Below are 24,039 nucleotides of genomic sequence, written 5' to 3'. Positions count from 1 at the left end.
TGGCTGGGCCCTGCCCTTCCCTCGGCGGCTGGAATAAGCCCGGCAGTCCTTGCAATCCCTCTTGGCAGGCTGAGGAGAGCGGGAAGGACCTGGCTGCCCTCCAAGGAGCAGCAAATGCAAATATTTCTTCACTCCAGGCTGGGTGCGGCTGCGGATAAAATTTCCTCGGGCTTTCCCAGCGAAGGTATCCGATATCCTACTCTGCTGCGAGGCCAAGTTGCTCCCGGGAATACAACGGTGCATCCCATAAGAAACCTCCATAGATTATCCTTCTTGCAACTTGGACTTTTAAAAAGAGGATTTAAATTAAATAAGGAGCTGCCAGGCATGGGTGTAGTGGTTTTAAATCAGTGGTTAAAGTGTGGCTTCGTAGCAAAAAAGACCTTTTTGCAGGTTTTGTTGGCAAATTGGAGATTTTTGGTGTGGCACGAGGAATGTGAGATGATAAAGGGAAAAGGCTGGAAAGTGCCTTTCCCCCCAGCATCCCCTTGGTCAGCTAAGAGAAATGGGAAAAGCAGAGGGAGGGATGAGCTGGAGAGGGAGGGATGAGTCATATTCCTTGTGTGCCTTTGCTGTGCCATCATGACTTCCAGGGTGCTGGGAAGGAGCTGGAGCAGAGGGAAACACTGCAGGAAGGGAAACTGCAGCTGAAACAGTGCCCAGGGCTTTGCTGGCTGGAAAAGGCGCTGGGAGCAGGGTTGGGTGCTGGTTTTCTCAAATAGGATGGAAAGAGCTACAGGAAAACAGGGGTTTTCCTTTGGATGTCCCAGGTTAATGCCAGCCACATCCCCGCTGGCTTGCTGCAGTAACATTCTTCCCCACAGAGTGTTCAGATCTATTTCCTGCACTTTCCTGTCACCAACACAACCTAAAAATCCAACATTTCTTAAATGAAAAGCAGTCTGATCCTGCTGGGTAAGAGAGACAAGGGAAAACCAGCAGGGATTATGTTGGGAGCAGCCAAGCCCTAGATTTCTCCGGCTTCATTATGCAGCACAGGTGGGATAGCTATTAAAAAGAAGAAAAATGCAATATTCTAATATTCTCCTTTCCCCCCCCCCCATTTTCCTTGCAAAAGTGAACCACCCACTGATGTAGTTTTAAAGCACATCAGTTTTGATAACACAAGGGGAAAAGGATGCAGACTGATGCGCAAGCGCGTTACCAGGCTGCAAGCGCTATTTATAAATAAGCAAGTGCTGCTTATTTATAAAAAAAAAACAAACAAAAACAACAAACCAACAGATAAAAAGCCCAACCCACCCTATTTCTGAAAATAGACACACAGCACATGCCTGCAAATGGGGTTTTGTCATTTTGTATCCCAGATTTCCTTCATCATATCGGCAATTTACAGCATCCCGCAGCCTTATTTCCTGAAAATTAACAATTTTCACCCAGATTTGGCTTTGAGCAGTTTAAGTTACATCTTTATTTTGCTGGACTGTCCAGTAGAGCCTGTGAGGTGTTTTATTAAAAATCCCAGATATTTCTCGCAGAGGTTATCCTGTTTGTCAAGGCGGCTTATTGACTTTGGGGACTCATCACTGGGGAAAAAAAGGTGGAGGAGAAGGATGATGAGTATATAAATAATGGCAGCTTCAACCCCTGCAAAGGAGAAAAGCGGTGGAAAAGCAAAGAGTTAAGCATAAAATATATAATCAATATATCATATATAAACATATAATAATAATGTATCTCCTAATTCTCTGGGCAGCTAAACTTTCCCTTACAGCCCAGCCTGGGGAATATGCTTTAATCTCATTTATTGGATTGCTTCGTCCGAGGACGGATCTTGCTGAAGTGATCAGGCTCATGATGGCGTATTAAGGGCGACACGTTTTGTGAAGAAAAAGAGAAATAAATGCTAAAAGGAGGTTTCTGGCTGACACAAAAGGAAGCGGCGGCCGGGGCTGCCCCTCACGGCCGCCTCAGGCGCTGCCCCCCCCGCCTCGCTTCACAAAATGGCCGCCCGGCGGGCCCGCAGTGTGAGGCGACAAAATGGCGGCGAGCGGGCAGCGAGGGGAAGGATGGGCGAGGGGCGGCTGCGGGGCCGGGGTGGTGGGCGCGGGCTGAGGCCGTGCCAGGAGCACGGCGGAGGGGCTCTGATCTTGCGCGAATTCCCTCCGGGCAGGCAGCGAAAGCGCTGCGGGTGAAACCTGACCTTCTTCTTTCCCCCCCCTCCCTCCTCCCCTTTTCTCCTCGCCGCCTTTGCAAAAGGATGTGAAAATGCCCAGAAATGCGCATTTTCACTCGTCCATGGCGGAGCCCTCCGTCTCCCCCTCACGCTTCAGCTCCCCCCTCCAGTTCCCCCCGCCTCAGGCGCCATCGCTGCTCCCCCCCCCCCGCCCGCTCTGCCGTTACCCCTAAAATATTGTATCTTTTGCCTCATTTTTGGCCCAGAATTCCGCTTTTCACACGCGCCCCCTCCCCACCCCCGTCCCCCATCATCATCACCACAAGCACCCCAAGGTGGGTAGTTTAATGCCTAATTCTGTTCTCTTGCACTGCTTTTCTCCTTCGCAGGGGTCGGAGCCGCCATCTCCCGCTTTCCTCACGGCATGGAAAATACCCAAACGTGCTTGGGGGAAAAAAAACAAACCAAGGAGAAATCCCCTAACACCCGAGGACTGATTTATCTTCGGAGCCGGAGTGGTGTGGGAAGAAGCCATCGCCGCTTGCCTGCTCCCCACGACAGCTCGCCCGCCATTCGCTTAATTAAAATCATATATTGGTGTGATCAGACGTGGTAATACCATAAAAAACCAAAATCCCGTAACATCCACACGCTCGTTGTTGGAGGCTGCAGCCAAGGTACCACATACGCTTTTTTTTTTTTTTTTTTTTAAATATTTTTTTAATGTTGCCTTACCTTTTTGTCTGCATCACAGTGTTGTCACAGGCTACAACGTTGCCCCTTCCTTGTTAAAAGCTACATGCCTAAAATACTGCTTTTTTCCCCATGGAATTTCAGATTTAGGCCCATGTAGATGCTCTGTTATTTCTACAGATATAGAAATATTTCTATATATTTACTACATACATATATAAATATTCTGTATGTTGACTACATATTTATATGTATATCTCCTTTTTACGGGAACTGCTTAAAATATAAGATAAACCCACACACCTAAAAACTATGATTTAATTATATATAATCACTATCATTTGGCCCGTATATATTTTTGATTTTATATATATATATTACCTTTGTTTTCCTCCATTGGCTTTCTACTACAATGTATCCTAAGAGCAGGAGAAAAAAATGCCATAAAAAAGTAAAAATTAAAAAAGAAAAAGAACAAAAAACAACCCATCTCTTTTTTTTACAGTCCATGGCGGAAGTTTGTGCCTGAATATTTTATTTGTTCCACAAAGAGGTAGATTTTCCTTGGGAGATTTGGGGAGGATTACTTTTTAATGAAAAAAAGGAAAAAATACACCAAAAAAAAAAAAAGGAAAGAAAAAACAAACCCAAAACAACCCAATAAAAAAAAGAAACAAAAAGGGGAAAAAAAGCACAACAAAACCACAAAACCAAACTTGTAAGTGAAGCTGCAAATGCAACCGAATAGTCCGGATCAGACAATTCATTGCACAAGAAAAAGAGGATAAATGGAACTGCAATGGCCGGCTTTGCTCTAGATCCGGGAGGAGGGATCAGCGCCTTTATCCCACCATCTCGCGCTCCAAACACCACCATTTTTCTCTCTCTCTCTTTTTTTTTTTTTTTTTTTTGTTTAATGTGGTTTGTTGGGGCGTTTTGTTTCCAGCCGAGCGGGGCTGCACCACCCCCGAGCCGGGGCTGCCAGAGCTGCTCAGGGGCTTCACTTTTACAGGGATCTCTATTTTTTCCCCCAGCCTTGTGCAATCCTCTCCCTTTTATTACGTGTTTTTTCCCCTCTGCGGGTATAAAGGTTTCTCTCCTGTCTCCAGCTTGGCTGCTTATTCCAGAAGCTTCCACGGGGGCGGGGAGCCCCCACTGCGGCGCCTTTGCCGCAGCGCCGGGCAGGAGGAGGAGGAGGAGGAGGAGGAGGAGGAGGAGGATGCGGAGGATGCACCACCTCTCCCTGGCTGGGAGCCTCATTCCAAGCCTCTCCCTCTCACTCCGTTCCCCCAGCCTTGAAAACAGAGCGCTGGGAGGTGTTTGCAACTTGATTTTTTTTTTTTTCCCTAAATAAATGGAAAGCAGAGCTATTGCTGATGGAGATGGATGAGGGCAGGGCCGGCAGCGTGGCCAGGGCACCGATGGCACAAGTGACCTTTCCCAGGCGGTGGGAGGGAGGATTCCCCTTCCACCCCAGCATGCTTCTGCTTGGAATTCATTTTAAATAGCAGGAGTATTATTTTTTATTTTCCTTCCCCCCTCCCCTTGCTCCCTCACTGATTTTTTGGTGGGGGTTTTTTGTTATTTTTTTTTGGAGCTTCCTCACAATCTTTTTTTCCCTGTGTGTGTTTTGAATTGCGTTTTAAAATTGCCCAGCTGGAGACAAGGCTTGATTAGAGCTGGAACAATAGCTCCCTTTTATTAATAACGGGAAGGATTTACAATCCTACAGCACCTTCCTTGGATAGCTTTCCAAACCATTTGCAAACACTCACAAATTTCAGATTGCACAGCCCTTGGCTGTGAGGTGGGTAAGTATTTTAATGGTGCCACCACCCAAAATCACCTCCGTGGCAAATCTACATTTCTAAGAGCTTAAAAAGATGACGAATTTGGGTTTTTTTTTTTAAGGGGGGTGGTGAGGGAGGCTGGTTAAAAGCTGTAACCTAAATCTGTAGATGCAGATTGTTTGCTGCGTCCTGGGAACTGGGCAGTTCTCCCTCCCACCACGCAGCTCTCCAGAGCCAAGCTGTGGATTTGCTGCACGTCAGTAAACATCTGCTTATGGATTTTTTTTTTTATTCCCTTTTTTTAATCCATTCCCTCTTTGCAGTCCCCGAGTGACCTCCTGCAGCGCTGCCTCCGCTGCAGTTCGACCACAGCTTTGCATTGAAGCACTGATGTGTCTCCCTGGGAGCCAGAGTGACCTTGCTGGGGGGACTGGGCCCACCAGGCAATGCAGATGCTCCTCTTCATCCCAGATCCCTCACCCCTTTTTCTCCATGCATCCCTTCCCTCACCGGGGGATGTTACAGTGTTACAGTGGGTAAAGCTGTTTCATGCCCTATTTTTTCTCTCTTTTTTTTTTTTTTTTTTTTTATTTTCTAGGGAAATAGTGGGTTGTTTGTGTAACCCCTCTCCCCATCAGATCCCTACTAACCATGCAGGGATCTGCAAGTCTCCTGGGCAGTGGGATCCAGCCTTTCCATGAGTGTGGGGCTCCATCCGTGTCTGTGTGTGTTGTACACAGGCCACAAAACCCCACAGTATTCCTGTGGTTAGTTCTGTCTGGAGACCATGAGCGGGTCCCAGGGCTTCCCCTTCCCACCACTTGCTGGTTCACAAAGGCTGATGCTTCTGGAAAAAGCTCTGCCTTGTGGCCTTTTAAAAAAAATAAATAAATGAAGTGGCACTGCTGGGGATTAGTCATCCTTATTTTTGAAGGAAGCTGTTTGCCAGCGCTGTCCATATCACGCATGTCCGTGTGAGATGGGAACTCCAGAAGGCTGGTAACGTGCTCTGCTCGCTGCTCCTTGGAGCTGAGCCACCCAGGCTCCACTGAGCTGCTCCTGGCAGGTGGAAAAACCGACAGTCCAGCTTTCCAGACCCTTTCCCTCCATTTTTTGAGGGCTGGAATCCCTGCGTTGGCAGGTGTGGAAACGTGAAGGCTGTAACTGCAGTGAGCGAGGATGCATGAGCTGTTTTCTGGGGTCCCATCCAACTCCAGAGAAGAAACTCTGGTGATTTATAATTCTTTTCTTGCCTGTGGTAGATTTTACTCTGAGCTCCGCTGCATCTTGTGAGAAGACTGAGTTTGACCCTTTTGGCTGCTAAAAATGGTTCTGTGTTTAAACGTCGGTGCTTTTTCCCTTCCCTGTGGTCACGTAGAAGAGCGAACCGCGCAATTAACCAGCACAGCAAAGGGCAGCTCCCTCCCCCTTTCCCCTTTCAAAAAATCCAGAGTTGTGTGTCTTGAACTGCTGCATAGGCAGAAAACATACAAAGCCCTTGTCAGCATTGTGCTGATGTGTGGCACATTAAAAAAAATACACACAAAAGGGGTGGGGAGAGCGGGTGCCTCCAGGGAGCAAAACTGTGGGGCCCCTTTCCCTCCAAGCCAACAGACCTACGTGCCATGGTCTATTCCTCCTAATTTTGCTCAAGCGAAGGCAGTGGAGGTCGGAGGGAGTGTCGAATGTCCTAAATTGTGTTGGTGAAGATCAGGGTCCCCTTGAACTGTATTTTTTTTTCTCTGTGAACTCGCTCCCACAATGTGCTGCTGGTTTATTACTCCATTCCTCGCTCCCTGGGAAGAAGGAAAACGCTTCCTTACTGGGTGTAATTCCTTTTGTTGTGTTGCAAAGGTAATAAAAGGCACCTGGTGCTGGTCTCTCCCGGGTCACACATGACTTCAAGGCGCAGCTCCCGTGGTCATTAGTGCACAGGGAGTTCTGGGGGTCGTTAGCCCTTAATGAGGATATCGGCATCGGGATTGCATGGATGCCTCTGGCAGACCAGGCCCTGCCATGCTGGAGCAGCCCCTTATGAGAAATTATTTCACTGCCTGGTTGCTGTAGTGTTTTGTAGCACAGCCATGGCTTTATGCTTTTTTGGCCAAAATTAAGCAGAGGGGGAGGATGAGGTGGCCAGGCCAGATTTCATCCCCTGCTCCCTGTGGTGGAGCTGGTGTGTGAACACCATCAGTAGCTCCTGTGCCTAAAGACTCATTTGTACTTGGAATAAGTCAGCATGGACAAGGATATTATTGTTATTCCCTCATTTAGGGCTGTGTTGGTTTGGAAATACGCCTTGTGCTCATCACAGGGAGGTTCAGAGAAGCAAGAAGTTGGCTGTTGGGATGATTCCACATTTTTCAGCCTGGCACACCCTGTGGGACTTGGAATTACTTTCCTTTGGCAGTTAAGGATAAACGAGTGAGAATTACCTTATGAGTACTGAACTTTTACCACCCTGAAGACTTACCTGAGCTACATCCATGGCACGTCCAAGCTAAACAAATCCTGGATTTCTGGTGCCAAAAAGTGATACAAACCTCCTCTCCTCCTCTGTACTGGGGGGAACCATGGTCTTGCAAGCTTTCCTGTTATCCCAGAGAGTTAAAATGCTGCACTGTGAGATCTGCAGAGGTGAAATGAACTCCAAAGGCAGATGAGAAACTTCTCCTGTGCTGTGTTGCTGGAGAGGCTTCTGAGAGGTCTTGATGCACAAATATTTCCCTTTGTGCTTTCTCTGGAGTGAAGGAGCGATAACTGCAAGGACACGGGTTCACTCTGCTTCCTTTAAACACCCTCGTGTTGCTGTGGTATCAAGATGGTGTTTGATGAAACAAAAGCTCTGATGGTGGTGGCTCAGTGTTTATTTTGTGCTGGGTGTGCTGATCAGTCCAATGGGGAATGTGGGAAGAGCAGCCTAAGGCTCACAGGTTTGGACTGGGGGGTTGTGTTAAAGCCTTGTCCTGCAACATTTCCAGCCTAATTTCTGTGATTCCCCCCCGCCCCCCCCCCCCCGGGCGTTGCACACAGGAAAAAATTACATTTTGATGTGAATTAATACAACAATTAGGTGTTATAAATGGGAAAGTACAGGATTCAGTGATCTAACCGGATTATATCCTTTGCAGTTTTCCTGTTTGGGTATCAAATCACATGGCTTGTTTTTTACATTTGTTTTCTTTGTTTTTCCCCTGAAGTGTAATATTTTGCTGCCTGGAAGACCATAGTCCTGTCTAGCTGATGAAAGCCCTGGGTTTGGGAAGAATCCTTGTCAGATGAGAGGACATTGCTCTCTGGCACATGGTTGTACAGAAGTTGGGGGCAAGGGGAAGCAGAGCAGAAGCTGGCACGGGGATATCTCTAATTTTTCCCAACAACAGGCAAGAAAAAAGGTATTTATTCCATATATTTGCTGTACTGAAAGTGAGAGGAAGCTTTTTTGCAGTCCTGCGATGGCACTTGGGGTTTGGTTGCATGGCTCAGCTCACTGTGCTCTGTTGCTGAAGAAACCTCTGGTTTTCTGTAGCAAAGATTTTGAAAACAGAAATGTGCTTTTATACAGAGATCCAAATGGGTTCAGTGTCAACAGAATTCCAGGGGCTCCTGAGCTGTGTTTACTAGGCTGCAGAAGGTGACTGGTGGCATTTTGTGGCATTTTCCATCCCTAGCACTGTGTGGATAAGAACACCACGGGGAAGAATTTATTTAAGAAAATAAATTACTAAATGCTAGGTTTCAAAAAGGGACGGAGTTTTCTGCACAAAGTCATCTCGTCGTGAAGATTTGGATCACTGACCCTAAAAAGAACTGAAATCAAGAGCTTTATTAATCTAAATCCTGTGCTTTGTGTTGCTTAAGTCTCCAGAACCCAGATCTGTGTTCCAAGCGAGAGCCTCTGTCTTGGCAACAAATGAGCCCAAATATCAAACACACCAGTGCCTTCTTGGAGAAAATGAGCATAGAACAGAATGGGTAAGCAATAAAATTAGGCCAATAATTCAGGCTGGCTTAAAAAGGAGATAAAAGCCTAGCCGGGAATTTGATATTCAGCTGCCATAGTGTTCTTTTAATAAATACAGTCAATGAGCAGGGAAGGCACGTAAATACATTTTATCCTGACAAGAGGGTGGCTGGAGCTGGCTGGCTCCAACAAAGAAACATTCCGAGTGTTTCTGGGGGCTCTTGGCTGGGAAACCTACTGTTTTCCTATAAAAAGCAGAGATACTGGCTGTGCCCTGGACCCTGGTGGGGACGATCATCGTGTGCCCGCTGGGGTGCCGTGGTATCCCTGGTATCCCTTCCTCACGTCCGCTGGGAGCACAACACACAGAGCTATTGCTGAGCCAGACCCGAGGGGAGGAAGCCTGAGCAAACAGAGCCCTGGTTGCTGTCCTTGCTCAGTATCTAATCTTTGCTTTTGGAAGTGTTTGGCGAGCGGTGCCGGCGACACGTGGCAGCTCCGCCACCCAGGGAAGACACCATGTTAAAAACGGGCAAACTCGCCTTTTCAAGGGTTTTTCCTGCTCACTCCTGTTTATTAGTGTTTTCTCCTCAAAGTGAGGCTGCTGTGTACACCCCAAGGATGCTTTCTGTTTCTCCTGCCCCTTTTTTTTTCCTCCAAACTGGAGAACTGCTAACTTTATTAGCTCCTTATATGGCAGCCCCATTTTCTCACGCCTTTAATGGCTCTCTTTTGATCTGTTCTGTTCTTGCTTTGCTTTTCCTCATGTGAACACGTGTTCAAGCTGAGAGGGGTTTATAACCTGCTCCCTAACTAATATATGGCCTGGAACTTTAATCCTTTGCAAGTGCTGATAAGAAACATCCAAATGTGTTAACTACGGGGTTGGGCCGAGATGGCCCGAGATCGACTGCGAGATCGCCTGAGGGCGATCTCCTGGCTACACCCAGCCAGGAGTCATTTAAATTGTCCCAAAGGCTGAAGGTCATCAGGTGATGCAGAGCAGCTCAAGTCCCCTTGTCCTTGGCTGTTTGGCCCCTGGGAAGGGCAGTGCACCGGGATGTGCATCCACGTCTCCCCCTGGATGCTCATCATGCTGTCCCTCGTGGCAGGACGGTGGCACAAATGTGTGTCACAAGGGTGGTGTTGGTTGCTACTGCAGGAGACCAGCCCTTCATCACGGCCCCTTTGCTGAGAGAGAGGTTTTGCTCACTCTGGTCTCCAGCCTGGGTCTGTGTTCTTTGAAATCTTCGAGCGAGCTGGAGGGATCTGGTTACAGCGGCATCGCTCGTGTGTTGCAACAGGGAACAGTTTCCCCACAAAGCGTTTGAAAAGCACTGGGATGGTCCAGCGCTTTGTTTTGCGTCACCAGCCGGGGTTTGTGCTCCTCTTCCAGCTGGTTGTCGTGTAAACGGAGCCCTCCTGGCGCTCCTCTCAACCCTCTCTTCTGTTAACAGAGTCAATGGCTTTGTGACAACTTCCAGCCCCGATGTCCTGTGAGATCACTGGGTGACAGCAGTGACCCTGCTGGAGCTTCCCTGGAAGGACCTGGGAGCCGGTGTGGTTTCCTCATGTCCGTAGGAAATGCTGCCCCAGCAGGGAGGGGGAACAGCTGGAAATAGTGTCGCAGCAAGAACCCTCCATTGGAGAGGGAGAATTCCTCATGGAAAAGCTGTTCGGTGCATGGTTTGGGTTTTTCCTCTCTTGAACGGGTAGCCTGTTAAAGGCAGAGACACCTAGGGACTGTTCCTCGTGCTTCCACCAGTTAAAATGGAAAGCTGAGCCCAATCCCACACTGGAAGCACCGGTGGAGCACGTTGGCTCCATCACATGTTTAAATAATAGATGGTTTGGGTGTAAGGAGTTGTTGGGGTTTTTACTTAATCAGTAGATTCCAGTTGGGCAGAGCCTGTCATCGCTGGGGAAACTGAGGCATGGGGCCAGCCAGGGGTGGGCTCGGAGCCGGGATAAGGCTCGGGGCTGCTGGGCTGGAGTGGCCCTGCGTCAGAGATGTGATTAAATCAAGAGATTTGCATGTTTGTTAAGCCACTGCAGCCCGGTGACTTTGACCACTTGGCGAGGTGGACTTGTTGCTGGGAAGTTGCAGTGTCCAAGGTGGCAAAAGGCAGCTCTGACAAATAAAATGTGGGTTTGATCAATATTAAAACTCAGTCAGGAGACTTTGGCCATGGAAAACACTGAAGTAGGGTCTGCTCTGTGGTGAAAGCAGTGAACTGGCTTGAAAAACTTGTGGGTGCGTGTTTTATCCTACCTCAAACTGCTCGGATCTCACAGTGAGAATCTGTTGGGCATTTTCCTTCTGGGGCTAGAAATAGGTGTTTTTATCCCTGTGGAGGCACGTTTTGGTGGAAAACAGGGCCCTGTGGGTTAAAAACCATCTAGTTCTATGTTGCAGAGCTGCCTTTTGAGCAGGGATGGTGTGACACCAGGCAGGGTGATACTGGCAGCGGGTGATTTCTTCACCCCATCTTAATTAACGAGCTCTGCAAACCCCTGTGGGAGAGCAGGGGGTGAATCCTCCCCACGGTGGGAGTTTCTTCCGTGCAGTTCTCAGGGCAATGTGGTCTCCCTCATTTAATAAGGGGCACTGACAGAGTACCAATGTTCTGAGCTGGAATTTGGCCGTGGGAAGTGTCTCGAGGTGACACGGTTGCCCCAGTTTGGTGGAGGAGAGTGTTTGGGGCAGCCGTGGGGGGCTCAGTGAGCCCCCTCCAGCCCCACTCGGGGTTCCTGTTGCTGTGGCCTTTGGAGCCATCACAGATCCCAGAGCCACAGGGGGCCCTCACGGCCCTCACCTCAATTAATTCCTTACTTGCTCTCCCAGTGGCCACGAGCTGGCTGTGTGCTCACCTGTGGGTGAAGGTGTTTGTGCCTCAAGATCTGGGGATCCTGATGGGATTTAGGGTGGGGGCTGTCAGTGTGGGGTCAGCAGGGCCCCGTGGCTGGGTGCAGCTCCTCAGACTGTGCCCTGAGGCTGCAGATGGTGCTGGCAGGGCAGCCCCATTATGTTCCTCACAGCCCCTCATTAAGAGTCTCACAGCCCCCAGTTTCATTTATGAGAGTCCCCATTATGACTCTCACACCCCCAGCTACCACAGCCCCACATTCTGTATCTCACAGCCCCTCGTGACATTTCCGAGTCCCCCATTACATGTCTCAAAGGCCCCAGTTATGCTTCTCAGAGCCCCCATCCCAGTTCTCAGAGCCCCTCTTCATAATTCTTGCAGGCCCCGTTATGCTTCTCACAGCCCCCCAACTCTGATATCCCCCCTTGTGGCTCACCCATCATTATATTTCCCACATTCCCCCATTATATTTATTTTTCACATTCCCCCATCATATTTCCTACAGTCTCCCATTTTATTTCGTGTCCCCATTATATATTTCTCTCCCATTATATTTATCACATCCCTCCATTACCTTTCCCCCTTTATATTTATTTCTCACATTCCATTATATTTATTTCTCCCCCATTATGTTTCTCACGTTCCCCCATTATATCCCCCCTTGTATTTATTTCTCACATTTCTCCCCATTACAATTCTCACCCCCCCGCTCCCCCCGCGCACGCGCACTCCCGTCCCCGCCCCCCCGCGTGGGGCGTCGCGCGCCCTCGCCCCGCCCCCTCCGGCGGCCCCGCGGCGCGCGCCCCGGGGCGCAGTGCGCCTGCGCGGGGGCCCCCGTGTGGCGCTGCGCGAGGCGCGGGCAAGGGAAGGGAAAAGGGAAGGAGCGGGGGGGGAGCGCGAGCGAGCGAGCGAGAGAGAGAGGGAGGGAGAGCGAGCGCGGCCGGGCCGGCGGAGCAGCGGGAGCGCGGGGGGGCGCGGGCAGCAGCAGGAGGAGGAGGCGGCGGGGGCGCCGCGCTGCCGCTGCCGGAGGAGGAGCAGGAGGAGGCAGCGGGAGCGAGCGGGCGGGCGGCGCGGCGGGGGGAGCCGGCGAGGGAGCGCGGCCGCGGCGGAGAGCGAGCCCGGCGCCCGGCAGCCGGCCCGGCGGGCAGGGGGCCCCCCCGGCGGGGATGGTGCGGTCCGGCGGCCGGCGGCGCTGAGGGCGGCCGGGCCCCGCGGCGGAAGGGGCGGAGGGCGCGGCGGAGGCGGCGGCGGGCGGCGAGCGGCGGCCGGGAGCCGGGGCACGGGCGGAGGGCTCGGCCCGCGCCGCGCAGCATGGTTCGGGAAACCAGGCACCTCTGGGTGGGCAACCTGCCGGAGAACGTGCGCGAGGAGAAGATCATCGAGCACTTCAAGCGGTGAGTGGGCACCGGGACGGGGGGTCCGGCCGGCCCGCGGGGTGTGGGGAGAACGAGGGGGGAAGAACGTGGGAAAGGGGGGGAGGAGTGCGCGGGGCCGGCGGTTCCCGTGGAGAGGAGGAGGAAAACAGCGCTGTAAATAACCCGCGCCATGGCGGGACCGGCGGCGCGGCCGCAGCGGGGAAATACAAAAACGGCCAAAAATGGACCCGAAACGGCGGAGCGGCAGCGAGGGGAGCTCGGCCGCCGGCTCGGAGAGGATCCCAGTGCCCGGAGGCAGCGCCGAGCCAGCTTGTTCGCCAGTCCTTTTTTTTTTTTTTTTATTTTTTATTCTTCAACGCTTGGAGTTTTCTCTGTTTATTTTCGCTCATTTCACTGCGTTTGCCTCCCGTCTGGAGCCCCTGGATGATGCTGCGTTTCCCCCCGAGGTGCAGCGGGCGGTGGGAACCAAAGCGCCTGCAGCTGCGAGAATGTGACTCTCAAAAATAATTAAAATAAATAAATCACACAAACCCACGGAGAAAACACGGGATCCTCCACGCGGGAAGCGCCTTGGACTCATATCGTGCTGGGTTGTTTTTTTCCTTGTTGGTTTTTTTTTTTGTTGTTGTTGTTGCATAGGTTAATCCCGCTCATAAGGAAGTAGTAGCTGTTTGCATGGTTGTGTTTTTTTTTTCCTCCTCCCTCCGTCTTTCCCTGCGAGGAGAAGGAGGAGGAAGAGGCTTCTCCCCCGCCGCCTCAGCAACACCTTTTTCCTCGGGAAATGCTCTCAAGTTGATGCACCCCCCCCGCTGGAAGCTGGTTTTATTTTGGGGGAAAAAGGAAATAAGAAGCCCTGCTCAGCTCACGGCCCCTCCAGACGGGTTGGTTTAACCACCGTCAGGAAAAAAAATGGATTTTGAAGCTTCCTTTAATCTTCCTGCGCTGGAAAAATGACGGAGCGTCCTTAATAATGAGTCACCATGGGAAAAATAGATGCGGTGACACCGAGGGGCGAAAAGGAAGGTCCCAGCGCCTCTTGCCTGGCTCCCGATCGACTGTGCTGTGAAGGGACCGAGGGTCTCACATCCCCCTCCATCCTCCTGGCCTGAGCTGCTGCAGCAGCCAAACCCCATCTGCACACCCTCATCGCTCCGAGATTGCCCTGTTTTAATAGAGCTTCACCTTTTCCACCTTTATTATCCTCCCCCCCCCGAGCCCAGATTGCCCGCTCGGTCCGTGCCGGATGGTGGATCTGTATCCAAGGTGGTTTGTCGTGTCCCTCATTCCGGGTTACGTGACCAAGTGCTGTACAAAGGCAGGGTTTTTTTGGGGAAAAACCCCTGCTCCGGGGTTGTTCGGTTAATTCCAGCCGTAACTAGCGGAGGGAGTAGGCGCTCCACAGTGGAAATCTGACAGTCCTGGGTTTTATTTTGTCCAGTCCTCCTTTTGTAAGATGTATTAAGGCAGGAAAAAAGTTGCTATGGTACTGTTGCTTGGAGATGGATGGGAAAAATGGCAGGCGCCGAATTAATTACCTTTTTTTGGTTGTTTTTACCTCGTTGAGTTGCGATCCGAGGTTTGGGAAGGAGATTTGCAGCCAGGCATTTCTCCCAGTTTCTCCCTGGTTTTCCAAACTGATTTTTACCCGGGATTTGTGTGTTTGGGTGAGGCTGATCTCAGGCCAGTAAACACAGTTAAAACACACTTCGGCCCTTTGGCTGCGGGTACTGAAGGGGGGAGGGGGATGACACGCTGCCTCCAGACCTTTTTGGGGTGTAACCACGGGAGTATTTGCGGCTGGCAAAGGGGTGAGGGGGTGAGCGCGGGGCCGGGTTCGATGCTCTCGCTGTGTAGGTGCTGGAGGTGGACAATGGAGCGAGGCTTCCTTTGTATGCCCGTGCTCGCCTGGGGGAAGGGACACGCGCTGCTCGGGGACTGCACGGCTCGTGGGTTCATCCACAGGGGAGGAAGGCCGTGGAGGTGGGATGGGGAAGGCTTCCCTCTCCTTTCGTTCGGAGAGAAAGCCTTTTGGGATGGAGCGGGGCTTGGCAGAGCCCAGTTCCCACCCATCCCCCAGCCTGGGAATAGGGCGGAGAGGCTGAGCCATGGGAGCGGTGCGGGGAAGATTTTGGGGAAATACCGCCTGAAATGTGCGCTGGGCCGGGCCCGGCGTTACCCCGGAGCCTCTGTGCAACCCCCCAGAGTGCTTGTTTTTCCACTGAGCTTGGGAAATACTGCCCTGCCCGGATGGGAGCCCTGGCTGTTGCTCAGTCCCTGCCAGGGGCAAGTTGGAGAAACAACCATCTTGTTTCTGAAGAAGTAAAATTCAGGGAAAACTCCTGAAACTTCAAACCCAGCAGGAGTGTTCAGTGTGGGGAGTCTGTTGCTTCTCCTTCCCCCTTCACTAAATCACTGGCTGTGGGAACCTTGATTGACTTTGCAGCCTCACAAGGAATTCTTTTAAGGGATGAATTAAGATAAAAGAGGCATTTTGAAGAAATTATATGTGGTTTTTTTCCCCCCAAATACCCCTGATTGGTTTAGTTTAGTGCAAATGGAAATAACACTGTGCTTATGAATCCTCTTCTCAAATTAGAGAATATTGAAGCTGGTCTCAAGAAGCTCTGGCTTATGTGAGCAGTGTTATTTTTTCCTTAAAAGCAGTGTTATTTTTTTCCTTAATCATCCTTTTTTAAATCTATTTCCTTGATATTAAAGGGGATTGCAAAGGAGAGATTTTTCTCTGCATTTTAAAGAGTTGAAGTTGTTTTGGCTTTTCAGTTTCTTACCTAAATACTCCCTTTTTAAAAACTAATGCTCTATATTTTCTTTCAACTGAGCTATTAAGGCACCCTGCAATAGAAAAGCAGGCAGTGCCAGGATTGGAGATCCACTGTTAAGGTGGAATAAGCAGTGAATCCGAGTTGGGATCTGGGATATGTGAGCTCAGGGAAGCAGTGGGAGCCATGGTTTGGGTTCTCCTAATTAATGCTGGAAAAAAACCCGTCGTTCACCATAACTGAAACAGATGCTCGGCAGCTTGGAGAACAAGGCAACTAAATATAGTAACAGTTGTCCCCAGCACAAGTGCTGCCCTTCCATATTTTTTTTCCTCCCTGTGTTTTCTTCCAGTTATCCAAAAGAATGTGACTTTGTCCCTTTTATCAGTGTTTTAGAGGGCAAAGAGGAGTAAAAGCCTCTTAAGTATGGACCATGTGATTGTGCTGGGCTGTCTCCTCTTCTGGGGGAAGAATTAGGACATTCACAGTGGTAACCAAGCCCAGGAGAAACCTTGGATTTCAGGAAACAAGTTTCTGCTTTAAAATTGACAGAAATAAATTGTGGATTGGAGCAATCTTGGAGAAGACAAATAACTTTTAAGGGGTTTTTGGGGGGGGGAAATGGACTTTGTCTGGTTTTGCCGGTGTCTGTTTCTGAGGAGATGCTTTGGATACCTCCTGGAGAAGTGGTCGGCATATGAAACACAACTGCAAAAAAGCTGCCCTGACAGCAAGTGCCTGTTTGATTTCGGTGATTTCTAGAGAATATTTGGTCAGTTTGAGACAACATGTCCTGTTCTGGGGGTGTAAATGCAGTGGGCTGAGGGGGCGCAGAGGGATTTTGGTAGCTCTGTGGGAGGGGAGAACATTGGTCACTGCTAGTGTAGAGCACTCAGGAAAAACCTAATTCCCACATCTGACACCGGGAGGTCTGGCAGTGGCTTTCCATGGGAACAGGCTGGAGGCAGAAGGAACAGCGCTCTTGGTTTTCCAGTAAAACTCTTAAATTGGTTCCCAGGTTTTTATTGTTGATCACTAACAATAATCCTGGGATGCAAACACAGGGATGGTTATCCGAACTCAGCTCTGCCTGTAGAGATCCCTGCCCAGGTGTGATTTTACTGTAGGAAAATACAGAAGTAAGGCTGCAGAAGGAACTGTTCCTGTGTTGTCTCTTGTCTTGTGTCACTTTAGGTGACAGTATTTTCACAGATGAGGTACTGCCCTTTCCAGCTCAGAGCTTTGGAGGAGGGAGAGGGTACAGTGTGCTTTGCTGGAATATTGGGCAGCATCAGGACTTGTCTGTGCTGGTTTTACAAACACCTCCCGTAAGGTTTGTGGAATACAGACACCATGGGAGGATGTTTGGTTGGGAGACTGGGGCAGGGGGATTAAATTAATTGCCCAGAATGAGAAGGGGAGGGAGGGTGTGGAAGGCAGAGGTGAGTTTTGCCCCCGTGAGCCTTGCTCGGCTCCTTCGGGAAGGCAGCCTTGCTCTGAGTGTAGGGTCGTCAGTCGGGCAGGTGATTGAGGTGATGGTGCTGCTGGTTCCAGTGGTGGTTTTCCATTAGATCTTTAATAATTCTATTCCTAATATCAATCCACAAACGCCTCAGAGCAGCCCAGGCATCACCTCCTGGTGTACCCAGGGTGTCACCCGGCACTGTTTGTCTGCAGCCGCCTCCTCCTTCCCCCGAGGCCAAGTCACACCAAGGATGGCTCCTCAACAGCAGGAGATTCAGGAATCCTCTGGCTGCTCTGGATGCTGCTCTTTGCCTGCACTTGAGGTGCAGGTTGACGCCACACTGGCCGAGGAAATGCCTGGGTAATTATTTCAAAGAAACTTAATGAAAAGCTGCCAAGAGAGTAGATTTGGACTAAGCTTCTATTAAGTGGTTTTACATGCTGAGCTGTGGTAGAAAGATAAGTTGATGTCACTTGGTCACAAAATTCTGTCACTGCTGAGCCTGGCTGGCATTGTTTCTCCTCTGAAGTTTCTTCAAAGGTCTGGGCTGTGTTTAGTTGTGATTATTTGTGATTTGATGTAACAGCCTCTGTTGTCACTGAACCCCTCTGGAACGATGTTGGCTTTTGGTATTTCTTGCCCTTACTGTAAATTCCTTTGGTACAGGGATAAAATAATCCTTGCAGAGCACAACAGAACATATTCCTGTCTTGATTCCTATCACCTACCAGTGCTTGTGAGACGTACGGAGGTACTGAGTCCGTTCAGGAAGTCAGAACAGGGGATGAGAAAAGCCTCATTGATTGGTTTTTTTATTCCTTCTTGCTTTTTATAGGCCAGAAAGTCACACCAAGTTCTTTGAGCAAGTGACCTTGTTGCCATCTTAAGGTGTGTCCACAATTAGGTCCTTGTCTTCGCTGAGGGCAAAGAGGCACTCGCTGGCTTTCCATAAAAAAGGAAGTAAATATCCAGATGAGTAGAGTGCAGGTTGCAGATCTTGGATGGGGAGGTGAGTCAGGATGGACCTGGGGCTCCTCAGGAGTTTTGTTTTCGTAAGCTGCTGTGTCACAACTACAGCCTTGGTCTTCTTAGTGTCGTGGTGGTTTCACACTGTTGTCGTCTTGTGAGGAAGAGGAGGAGATGCCTTCTGCACATGAGAAATAAACCTCAACACAGTCTGCTGAGGATGTTTGGGAAGGGGTGGAACTGAGGGTCTCTGCTCCTGGCTGCTTTTAGGCTGCCGAAGGTTTCGGGAGAGTTGCTGGGTGTGAGTCGTGGAGCTGCCAGTGGGGTGGATCTGTTCTGGGTTTGGTAGATACCAAAAATAAGCACCAGTGAGATATTTCACTTGTGTTTTTCGTTAAGTTCAGTGAACTTGCTGAGGTCTGAGAACACCCTGAAACTGAAGACTGCACAGACAAACACTGCTAAACAATGAACTGAGGAATAAACTAGAAGAATTGATGACTCTCCTTAATAAGATCCTGAGTTGCTGCATCTTCGGCATTGCGAGGAATCTCGTGGGAGGAGTTAGGACCCTGAAGATGGAATTTCACAGTGTACAACCAGCCCTGCTGCTTACCTTTGCTGGAGTCTTTGTGGTGTTCTGCAGACTGCTTGGACAGTTAATGAAAATCAGACAAAAGCTGTTTCTGTCGTTGCCCAGGATACAAGTCAGTGTTTCCCACCTGGTGTTTCTACACACACTCGTTTGGAGGTTTCACCTTCCTGCCTGGGGAGTGATGGCAGCTCAGATCTCCTGAAACCCATCCCCACAGCTGCTCTGCAGCAGTGCATTCCAATGTGATGAAGACTCCTGCATGAGGAATAAAACACGGCAACTACTTTGGTTTCGTGCATTTCCATAGTTATTGTTTAACCTGCTGACGCTCTGTAATCGTCCCCTGCAATCTGGAAATCCTGCAGTGTGAAGATAACAACCTTCAGTAAAAGAATAAACATGGTTCCAGGCTTTCCATAAATACACCAGGCCATATTCCAGGGCCTGCTGCAGTCTGGTCTGGCAGCAGGATGGATTGAACTGAATTTGGTTGAAGCAACATCCTTCATGGGATGGATTTTTCAGAAGCGTGTCCTGTTGCATGTGTTTGGCTCTGGATTAGAGTTGGGATGTCTGTGCCTCGTCGAGGTCCAGACATTCGTGGTGACTTGGGTGAGAAGGCAGCAGAATTTGGATGTGAAAGGAACACCAATTTTCCACTCAGACAAACTGATCGTGGGAGGAGAGCAGCACTGTCACAATGTCCTGCTTAAAGGCTCGGGTATTTTTAAGAATAAAAGGAAGCTTTTTTTGCTTTCTTTCTCTTCCCCTTTTTAATTAGGCTCAGAAACGTAAAACCGAAAGCAGTTTTTTGGTTTAAGCACACTTAGATCTGAAGTGTGAGCTTCCTCATCTGACCAGAGCGCCCTGAACGTGCTCTCACCTCTCCACTGAAGAGCCAGGGAAGTCCAGCATCTCTGGGAGTGTGAATGGATGATTTGCAGGGCTGGCTGTTGGATACCACCCGCTCTCTCTGTGCATGGAGACAGTGCTGACCTGCGTGTGGGTTCCTCCTGGATGTCCCTTTATCCAAACAGAAGAGCTTCCGTGTGTTTTGTTATCCCCAGGTGCAGTAGGAAATGAGAGCTGGGCTCAAACCAAGTTCCTGTCACAAAGGTGGTCAGGTACCCACTCAAAGCTGTGTTTGAAATGATGTTTTAGCTCAGTAAAAACTGCCAGACTGTAAATGACTTTATTTTAGCAATGGTGAATCACTTCCAGTTTTCCTCCAAGTACAAAGCTGAGCTGGTTGTGTTTGTTGTCCGTGGGGTTCATTGAGAGTAACTTGGTGTCCCTGTCAGAGCCGGGTGAATACCTCCCATCCTCACTGACAGTGATGGCTGCCAAAGGACACAGAGGCTTGTTTCAAAGTTCCCTCTTTAGGCTCTTTGTGGCAGCTATGGGGCACCTGTAATAGTTAATAGGGCAAAATAAGAAAAATAAATTGCCAAGTTGTACATTTAAAGAAGTCGTCTTTGGAGGGAAAAAAAGTCTTCCGGCCTCATTAGCATCCTGAGTGTGAGGGGAATAAAAGCTCAGGGTGGATGAGTATCTCCCTTGTATACATAATCAACATCTGATTTAATTTCAGGGGGTCTGTGAGATGCTGCTCTTGGGAAGGCAGCTGGATACGCACCCAGACAGCCAACGGTCTGCACAGTCACCGCCTTGTAATAGTCTCAATAAACCTTTGGTGTTTTTCTTAACTCTGAAACAACTCATTGGGAGAATTAGTTGCAGAGAAGCTTTGCCACGTTTAAAAAATAAAAGTGGCTTCAGTACCGATGTTGTAGATGATAATCTGCTTGTGGGCACAGCGAGATTCACCGTTTTTTGGCAGCAGTTGAGCTCAGGAAGCATCTCTTCCTCTACATCCTTTCTGAGGTTACAGCCCCCGGGTTGTGCTGCAGTTCATGCTCTTGCCTAGCTCGTGTCAGGCTGATCTTTCAAAATGAGCACTTGAAGGTGAAGTTGATCCCTGAACTGGCATGAAACAAGGGAGCAGCTTTCCCCGTGGTTGTGTTGGTGTACCCGGTTGTGTGGTAGGTGGTTTGGTGTACCTGGATGTATCCCTGAACCACAGGAAGAGCCCTCTCAGTGTGGTACTCCCTGCACACCTCCAGATACGGTTCTGCTCAAGGCTTTGGTGTGGTGAGGCCTCCTTTAGGCTGGCTCATAAAGCTGAGGTGTGAAACCTTGCCCATTGTTGCGATGAAACTCAGATTTCCAGCTCGGCTTTGCAAAACCTTGACTTTGAGTTGCAGCAAATGAAAAGCCACTAAAGTCTGGCTGGTTCAGGAGCTCAGCTGTGGAAAGTCCCAAGCTCTTGCCTGTGGAGAAAGCGCCTGGAGCGCAGGTAGTCACTGCAGACAGAACACACCCGAGTGTGTGCCGGGCTCTGACCATCAGTGGGGAATATTAGTTTCCACGGGCTGACACCTGGCTTCTGCAGAGGACTGTGGGAGCTGGTTTAGTCACAGGGACAAGCACTTTCTCCAGGGCGATGGTGACAGTGAGTCACAGAGCAACGAAATAACATTTACACGTCTGTGTTTGGTGACTGGCTGGTGCAGCAGAGCGGGAGCGGCTGGGAACTGGCTGTTTGTCCTCCCCAGTTTCACCTCTTTGCAGTAGGTGAACTTTGGGGCTTGGGGCTGTGATTCCTTGGAGCAATGGCTGATTTCTGTCTGAAGTTAATTTCAGATTGTCAAACTTACTGAAGCTGGTTGCTTGTTCAGACCAAGTTGTGGTTCAAGGGGAAGAGTAATTCCATCACTTGGGGTGGTCTCAGAGACTGCGGACAAGATAAATTTTATTTTCTTCTGAAATACCATTTTCTGTAAAATGCACAAAACCTTGGTGAAGAGATTGTAACATTTGTCCTTTACTGGAGGAGTCTGAACCAGCGAGCACCAAGATTTGGGAAGCTTTAAGATGATCCACATTCCAAGTGCTCTGCAACATGGCAGGGACACCATAATGTTGTGACTCTGCATTTTCCTCCATCTGCTGCTGAATACATGCAGAGCAGAGCTTGGAGAAGCAAAATCGAGATGGGGAATTACCCTTTCATGTAGGAATGAAAAAACTCGATTAATCAAGAGATTCCCCTACACGGTTGCGATGCAGCGTGTTCATAACATCAAATCCAACCAAATCCTGAAATCAGTCACGCAAAAGAACAGGCTCGAGCAATTCCCCTGCAGAAAGCGTTGAACGCAGCCTATCACCACCGGTGCTTCTGAAGCAAATCTGCAGATTATGCTTTAAGCTGGAAGGAAAAAAAAAAATGCCCTGGAGATGGAATTTGGCAGCTCCGTGTCTGGCGTGTAGGAACGTGACAGCGCATCTGTGTGGGTTGGGGATAAAGAATCACAGCTCGTCGTGCTTGATACAACACAGCTGAACATGCAGAGTTCCTACATGTTTCTGTAACCTTTTCATGCTTCTGCTAATAGTGATAGTTATTCTGATGTGCTTGGAGAGCAAGATTGAGGTGTTCCTGCCATGGATACATTTCTTCCCTGATCAATTTTGAATCCGTTTGCCAGTTCCAGCTAAACCTGAGGGCGAATGGGATCTTCAGTCTCAGAGACACGACGTTCCTTTGAGTTTTGTGAAAACAAGCGGTTTTAATAGAGGAGAGAGACCTGATTAGTGGCCCCATGGAGAGAAAAGCTGCAGCGAGAGTGCAGCTCTTATTAGACATTAAAGAATCCACATGGGAGAGAGGTGTTCCTGACCGTGGGAAAAGCTGCAGTGGGAACTGGCAGTTATTGGACACCGGAGAATTCGACCTCAAGACACGCATCCGTAAGAAATGAGTCTTCATTAGTTCTGCTCACAAAGCCACTTTGATTCTTTCCCCCCCCTCAAAATAATATATATACCAATGAGCTGTGGATGCTTCTCCTTCACTGTTCCGAAGAGACAACTAGGAAAAGTTCCTCAGTAACAGAACCGCCTCTTTTCTGGGTGGCTGAGGTGGCCATGCCTCGTGCAGCGACACTGGCAGCTGTCAGTGGGTAATGCTGGGCTGAGCCCTTCGTTCCAGGTCGAGGTCTGGCTGTGGCTGGGATGATGCAATGCTGGCTTCTCCTGACGCTGCCGGCAGCGGAACTGCTGACTTGGGTGAGGATGATATTAAACGTAGCCCAGCGAGATATTGCATGGAGTGCCAAGAGGGTTTCTTATTCATCCAGCTTCATGTAATCCCCATGTCCAAAGCATGGATTCAGCTCCCCCTCCCTCATCTTCATCCTGGTTTGAACTAGGACTCCTCCTGAGTGCTGTTCCATGTTGTGGGGGTGTCCCGGTGGAACTGATATTTCAGGAACGGATGCACCTATATTCACATATCACCTGGTGTGTGTGTGCTGGAACAGCTGATCTGTGGCAGAACTGCTTGTCCTGGGGGCTGCAGAAAAATTTCCCAGTGTGTTGACTGTTGGATGAAATTGTTGCTACTGATAGTGGGAACTATGAGTAAACAGTTCTAAACACTCTGTTTCTTCCCTCTCTGGTGGCACATAATAATTCCATTTGTATATTAATACCTCAGCAGCATCCAAAAGGTCACTTTGCAACAGAGACATAAACAAAATGTCTTAATTAGGAATCAGTCTTACTTGGGGTCTTAAAATGGAGCTGAGCTGTAAAGCAAGAGGCGAGGGCTCGTTCCACATGGAGTTATCTCCGGACTATCTGCTCCTGAATACCAGAGGGATCAGGAGTATCGGTGAATGTGCCTCTGCTCGCTTTTTAATTTCCTACTTTGTCATCTCTCGGGGAGGGATTACGAGTGCAGACAAAGCCCTGGCTGTTTTCCGTGCGTGGCAGGAACACGTGCTGTATCTCATTAACAAAACCCCCGTTTGTAGTCGGGAGTTGGGAGATTTCCCGTTCAGTGCTGCTGGGGGTAAAGGGAGCTGCAAAGTCCAGAGGGATCTGGGGTTGAGTGGTTTGGGTGCTGGGGCAGGAGGGTAGAAATATGAGCATTGTGCTCAGGATTCACCCCAGGATTGTCTGGCTGAGCTCTGTAACCTGGTTGGTTGTTTCTGCTCCTGAATTTTGACGTTTCCCTGAAGATCTTTATTACTTGGAGAAGAACTGCAGAGAATGCCCTGAAGAACATCGTTTTTCTCCCCCCAAAGGTCGCAGAGCCAATAAAGATCACTCTAAACAGGTTTTAAAGCATCTCAGATTGCAATCTAGAAAATGATGGGAGCTTGGTAATTAGGGCATGTTTCTGAATCATTGTTGTCACAAGGTCTGCTCTCGGTGCGGCGGCTGGAAAACCAGCGCTCCTTGTGATATGAGGAGCTTTTATTCTGCCTGACTGGGGAAGGTGAAGGATTTCAAAGCTGCACATCATGTGGATTTATCATTTGCTGGTGAGCTTTCCTA

At 49.5% G+C, this 24,039-nt stretch overlaps 1 protein-coding gene across 6 annotated transcripts in view; it reads left to right on the top strand.

The window, feature by feature from the left end:
• The first annotated feature begins 1,999 nt into the window (after window positions 1–1,999).
• Window positions 2,000–24,039, top strand: part of SPEN (spen family transcriptional repressor) — a 77,805-nt gene continuing 55,765 nt past the window's right edge. For 5 of the 6 annotated variants that reach the window (XM_051771516.1, XM_051771518.1, XM_051771517.1 and 2 more), the window contains exon 1: window positions 12,702–12,845. In XM_051771516.1, coding sequence (XP_051627476.1) covers window positions 12,763–12,845 — 83 coding nt within the window. In that variant the 5' untranslated portion in view covers window positions 12,702–12,762. Of the gene's footprint in view, window positions 2,815–12,701; window positions 12,846–24,039 lie in introns of those variants that run through there. The other variant, XM_051771519.1, reaches the window with a different exon arrangement.

This window comes from Manacus candei, unplaced genomic scaffold (genome assembly GCF_025592945.1).
Source record: "Manacus candei isolate 608988 ecotype Guabito, Panama unplaced genomic scaffold, ASM2559294v1 h1tg000136l, whole genome shotgun sequence".
NCBI lineage: Eukaryota > Metazoa > Chordata > Aves > Passeriformes > Pipridae > Manacus > Manacus candei.
The sequence above is the reverse complement of the archived record's forward strand: the minus strand, read 5'-3'. Positions and strand labels throughout refer to the sequence as shown.